Source organism: Elephas maximus, chromosome 3 (genome assembly GCF_024166365.1).
Source record: "Elephas maximus indicus isolate mEleMax1 chromosome 3, mEleMax1 primary haplotype, whole genome shotgun sequence".
Lineage (NCBI taxonomy): Eukaryota > Metazoa > Chordata > Mammalia > Proboscidea > Elephantidae > Elephas > Elephas maximus.
This window is the reverse complement of record NC_064821.1, coordinates 171676886-171683054: the sequence shown is the minus strand read 5'-3', so window position 1 is coordinate 171683054 and position 6169 is coordinate 171676886. Positions and strand designations below refer to the sequence as shown.

At 51.3% G+C, this 6169-nt stretch overlaps 1 protein-coding gene across 1 annotated transcript; it reads left to right on the top strand.

Annotated features, from left to right (window-relative positions):
* Window positions 1-210: 210 nt before the first annotated feature.
* Window positions 211-5185, top strand: LOC126071407 (glutathione S-transferase Mu 1-like). Its single transcript, XM_049875578.1, has 8 exons — window positions 211-246; window positions 560-632; window positions 1037-1101; window positions 1409-1490; window positions 1598-1698; window positions 2705-2800; window positions 2887-2997; window positions 5102-5185. The coding sequence occupies exons 1-8, from the start codon at window positions 211-213 to the stop codon at window positions 5183-5185; spliced, it is 648 nt and encodes a 215-aa protein (XP_049731535.1).
* The last annotated feature ends 984 nt before the right edge of the window (window positions 5186-6169 follow it).

Genomic DNA, 6169 nt, shown 5'->3' with positions numbered 1-6169 from the left:
GGGTGTGTGGGGGCGGGAGGGGGGGCTCGGCTGTCTGCAAACCGGGCGGGGAGAGAGACAGGTTCAGGAGGTGGGGGTGGGGAAATGCAAGGAATCAGCGGGATAAGGGGCGGGGCCAAGCGTCAAGGGTCGCCCAGCACCCCCCTGGCTTGATAAGGTGAGACCTCAGCTCACTTGAAGCAGGTCCCGGAGACCGCGAAAACGTGCACCATGCCCATGACTTTGGGCTACTGGGACCTCTGTGGGGTGAGCAAGGGGTCCGCCTGTCAGGTGGGACGGGGGTGCTGTGGCAAGGAAGTGCTGCGCAGCTTGGGAAGGTTATTCTTCAGGGCTTTGCTGGAGCTAAGCCCCATCCTGCAGTCTGGGCCCACCCAGCCTGGGTACTTTAGGCCCAGATGGGGTGGAGAAGGAGCATACTAAAGACGTCAGGAGCGAGCTCGGTGGGGTTTTCTGGCCTGTAGCTCTCAGGAGTGAGTGGTGCCCCCTTACCTGCAGGGGAAATAGTCAGGCAATCAATATCCCTCCATCTCTGACCCCTTCCCGGTGCTGTCTCTCCCAGCTGGCGCATGCCATCCGCCTGCTCCTGGAATACACAGACTCAAACTATGAGGAGAAATACACGATGGGGGACAGTAATGGCACCCTTGTGTTGGCCTCTCTGCCAGCTAATGCTAATTTGGTAACAAGCAGCCTGTGCCCTGGCCACCTGTTGCCCACCTCTGCAGGGCCTCCACCAGTTGGATCTGGGGTCTGCCCTTCCCTGGGTCCCTTTGGTTGTGCAGCTGGCCTGCCAGCTCAGGATGCTGGGAGGAAAGTGCTGCCCCACTGCTTATCGTTAACTGAAATCAACTCCCTCCCTTACCTCTTGCCTAAGCCTTTTGTAAGCCTTCATCCTGGGAGAGTGAGACTCAGTGGTTCTGTCTGACTCCAGATCTGTGAGTCTCTGGGGGTCTTGCAATGACTCTTGGCATGGTTTCTGGGGACAGAATGTTGGACTACAAGGAGGTTTGTTTTTATTTCATTGTTCCCACCACAGCTCCGGACTATGACATGAGCCATTGGCTGAACGAGAAATTCAAGCTGGGCCTGGACTTTCCCAGTGTAGGTACAGGGTGTGGAGGAAGGTGAAAGGTGTCTGTCCCTCCATCTCCTTCCCCCAGCCTGGAGGTTTTAAGACCAGGTGCCTTCTGCTCCACCCCTCTCATTCCTGGTTCTCTTCACTGCCTTTCCGTGGTGTTCCCTGTTCCAGATCACGCATGCACTGTACATACATTTATTTAGTGCCTATTTTTTTTTTTTTTTTATGGGCCAGGGCCTCAGTGTGCCAGGCCCCAGTCTGCCCTTTCACAGGGGATGGGGGTGTTGGGGAGCCTGGTGGTACAACAGACCTACCTGGTTGCCGTTGCAGCTGCCCTACTTAATTGATGGGCCTCACAAGATCACCCAGAGCAAAGCCACCCTGCGCTACATTGCCCGCAAACACAACCTGTGTGCGTTGCGCTGGGGGCAGGTGTGGCGGCACAGGAGGCCAGGTGGCCATTTCCAGGGCTTGGCTGCATGGGATGCTGAGGGTGAGTGTCCGATGTGTGGGCTGCAGGTGGGGAGACAGAAGAGGAGAAGATCCGCGTGGACATCCTGGAGAACCAGGTTATGGAGTTTCGCAATGAGCTGACCAGCATGTGCTACAACCCTGAGTTTGTGAGTTTTCGGTGGGCTGGGCCAGGACAGGGTTTAGGTTGGGAGTCGGGACCCTTGCATTCCCAACTCTGATGCTCCTTTTTGCCATTTGAACACCTTAAAACTAGGGATCCTCCAAGGGTCCCCTATATTGCTGCTAGAGTGACCTTCGAAACCCTAAAGCTCATCAAATGAAAACCCTGAATCGATTCCCTGCAATTTTAGGATAATGTCTAGGCTCTCCATTGTGGAAACTGAGTTCCTAAACGATATGCTTCACTTGTTTTCCCAGTGACTTTTCCTTGATACTCACATATAATGGATTCTCATATATAATGATTATTAGCCACACAATTCACAGAGTCTTTGTTTCTGCAGAAATATCCTCCCCTTCCTCCATTCTTTCAGCATCTCAAATTCTTCTCATCTTTCAGGAAACTAATCAAATGTCCTCTCTATTCTTGTGCCACCCCACAAGCTAGAACTCCCACTTCTTTCCCTGAGCTCTTGTAGTTCCTGTTCCTTTACATCTGAGTTGGGTGCTTGGCCAGAGGCTCACAGCGCTCCTGGGTCTGACCAACAGGCCGGTTGATGGTGCTCAGTGGTGATAGATTCCAGTCAGTGTCATTTTCCTCTGGGCTTTCCCATGCCTCTGACAGATGGGGTTGATACATAGTAAAAACCCAAAGCCAAACCTGTTGCTGTCGAGTCGATTTTGACTCACAGTGACACTATAGGACAGCATAGAACTGCCCAATAGGGCTTCTGAGGAGCAGCTGGTGGATTTGAACAGCCAACCTGTTGGTTAACAGCTGAGCTCTTAACCACTGCGCCACCAGGTTTCCTGATACATAGCAGAAGTCTAATAAATGCTGGTTGATTAAATGGAAGCCTGGGCACGGCCCAGGGGCAGTCCAGGGAGGGTGGTGGCTCTCCCGTGGCCAACTGGGTCATGGCAGCAGTGGGAAGCTGGCTCTCTGCTCAGGGAGCAGGGTCTGAGGGTGGTGACAGCTGTTTTCTGCCCCAGGAGAAGCTGAAGCCTCAGTACTTGGAGGGGCTCCCTGACAAGATGAGGCTCTTCTCACAGTTCCTTGGGCAGCGGCCATGGTTTGCAGGGGACAAGGTAAAGGGGGGAAGAGATGGAGACACAGGGTTGTCATTCCTCCCAGATGATGGAGTTCTCACCCACTCATCCTTGGCTTTCTGCAGATCACCTTTGTGGACTTCCTTGCTTATGATGTCCTCGACCAGAACTGTATCTTTGAGCCTAAGTGCCTGGATGCATTCCCAAACCTGAAGGACTTCATGACCCGCTTTGAGGTGATGCTCATGATACCCCTTCCTCTTTGATGTTTTTTTTCCTTCTCCCTTTTCCATGATACCTTCCTAGTTTTGGAGCTAAAATTAAAAATAACTAGCATTTATGGGGCATTGGCTTTATGCCAGGACCTGTGCTAAGCATTTTACATATACTGTGCCAGATTTCATCTTCACAACATTACTACAAGGTAGATAGACTTATTACCCCCATTTTACAGATGAGGAAACTGAGGTTGAAGCGCGTAAGGAGTTGGCTGAAGGTCACAGAACCAGTAGAGGCTGTGTTGGGCTGCCTGTCAGCTTCTATGGGCAGTAGCCCGTGGCTCTCCTTCTTCTGTGCTGAAAAGGAAAGCTCAGGCCCTTTTCCTTTCTGAGTTTCACAGCCCAACAAAGTATGGATGAAGCAGAACTTGAGGAGTGTGTATGTAGCTGGCAGCAGTAGGACTGGGACAAGGTAGGATTGTTAGTAAGTTCCATAGATACAGACAGTATTTATACTTCACCTCCAGAAGGCTTTGCACCAATCCAGTCCACATTGTGGGCAAATTCTGAAGTTCCCAGGTCTGCAGAGGTGCTGTGGTTGAGTATTTATGTGGGTGCCCCTGTGAAAGATTTTATCTTGAAATGTTCTATGGTGTGACAGTGTCCTTCCCTTCACTCTTCTGCCCTTTCTGCTTCCCCGTTGTCTAAGGTTTCCATCTCTGAGATGGGTCAGTACATTCAACTCATGTTCACTGATGATCTCCTGTGGATGAGGCAGTGGGTCAGGCACAGTGGGGCCTGCAAAGATGGCCCTGCCCTGGAGCCCACCCTCTGAGCTCAGTGTGGTTGGATAACTATGGCTGCAGCAGGTATGTGGGGCATGTGGTGCATACTGGGCCCTAGGGGAACACAGCCTAGACCACACCTCACCACCAATCATCCTCCATGTGTTGCTTTGAAAGCAACCCAATCTATTTGATTACAGAGTTGAGAATTTGAGGCAGTCACCCAACTGTGGTTTTAGTCTAGAGATCTTGTTCCTTTACCCCTTCCCATCATAAGATCTGCTTTCTTGGCTAGTTCTCAACAACTTATGGTTTGGGGCCAAGCTGAGCACCTTGGGGACGATACAAGAGTTAAGATGACTATGAATGTCGGCTAGGGACTGGAGCCTGCAGTGTGCTAGGGCTCTGTCTCACTGGGTTTAGGAAGGTCCAGATGTCTTAGAATTCTTTAAAAAGTTAGTGTCATACATCATGGTCCCCTTAGCTTGAGGTGAAGTAAGTTGGGGCAGAATGAGATGGTGCTCAGTTATTAGGCTGAGAAGCTTGGACTTCCTCCTGCAAGTGGAATAATTAGGGCCTGGCCCTGCAGGGCATTGCTAGTCCAGCTTCCCCAGTCAAACTTAATGCAGATTGCTGAGTCATTCCGTGAGATCCTGACCTTTCTTGTAGGCTGCACAGGCATGTTCTGAGTTCCTTTGTCCTGCTCAGGCCTGATTCTGTGAGCAAACACTGGGAAGGTGGACATGAGCCAGGAACCTTCCTCTGCAAAAGGAGAAAGTTTGTTCTGCTGGAAGTGAGATGTCCTCCTGTGGGGGAAGGGGTGGGGTGCAGCCGAAGGAGCCCAGGACTGGGGGTAGAGAGAGCCAGATTGAATTCTAGCCCTGTCCACTGACTAGCTTGGTGAGCAGTTGGAAGGTATTTAATCTCTGTGTACCTCAGTTTCCCTTCTGATAAATGGCAATAGTAGAATGTATCTTTCAGTGCACCCTAGAGAATTTTGTAATCCTGTATTATAATCTCTGGTGGATATAAAGCATCTACTAGTGTAGGATCTCCATATGTGGGAGCTCTTAGGACACCAAAAAAACCAAACCCGTTGCCATTGAGTCGATTCTGACTCATAGCCACCCTGTAGGAGAAAGTAGAACTGCCGCATAGGGTTTCCAAGAAGCTGCTGGTGGATTCAAACTGCTGACCCTTTGGTTAGCAGCTGAGCTCTTAACCACTGCACCACCAGGGCTCCCTAATTAGGATTAGATTATTATTATTTTTAAATGAGAGAGTTGTCTAACTAGATTCTTCAACAGGACAGCAAACCTTCTCTCTCCCACCGTCAGGGCCTGAAGAGGATTTCTGCCGCTTCCTCTCACGCCCTATCTGTGGGAAGCAAGCCCTGTGGGGCAACAAGTAAAAAAATGTAGGAGGTGGAAGGAGGTGGAAGGAGGAGCCAGTCCTGTGCCTGCTGCCTGGAGAACCCCTCTACCCTCCACCCTCCCCCCAGCACCAGCCCTCACCTCTCTTTCTCTCCTTTTTACTCCACTCCACTCCCCTCCCCAAGGCCTTATTTGCCCTCTTTTCTCCACCCCAACCCCACCCTGTTCAGGCCCTTTAAAGCCTCAATTTCTACTTCCCTTCAGCCAAGTCCCCCTCCTGAACTCTCTTGTCCCTGCACTGAAGCCAACCAGACCGCCTTTCCCCTCAGTAGTGCCATTGCTTGGAGGAGCTGCCTGGACTCCTGGCCTGTAGGGCTCAGTCCTGAGCTCTCTGTTCAGCCCTGAGAGAACAGTGTGGCTGGTATGTGGGCCCTGCTCCAGCATGGTCCCTACCCCAGCCCTGTCTGATCCCCAGGAAGGGCTGAGCTACACCTGGTATGTCATGTCCTCCTGGCTACCTGGATACAAGACTAACTCTGGAAGTGGTGGTAGTGATTGGGGGCAGTGCCTGGATGGACTGGGGGGTGTGTGGAGGGAGTGGGAGGACAGGGTTATAAAGGTCATTGCTCATTCTCCTCTCCTCTCTATGTCCTTCTGTTCCTCACCATGGGGATCTCTACAGAAAGAAGGGCTCCTCTATGCCTGGGACCTTCATTCACTCAGCTTTCATTGAGTCCACGAGGACCTGTGTGTGGTTCTGTCGGCACCAGGACAGTGGGAAGGGGCTGAGCAGTCCACAGGGATGTGTGTTTCTGAGGGACTACCCCCTTCACCCTCTCCAGGAGGCTTTTGCTGATTCAGATGCACGTCCTCTCTGTTCTCTCAATAAATCTCAACAGCACATAGCCCACTGTATCGTAACTGTTGTCTTACTGCCCAAATTGATCATAATTCATTGAGGATTGAATCCATGTCTTATTGGACTTTTTATTTCTGATATCTATCACAGTTCCTGGCACACAGTACATATTC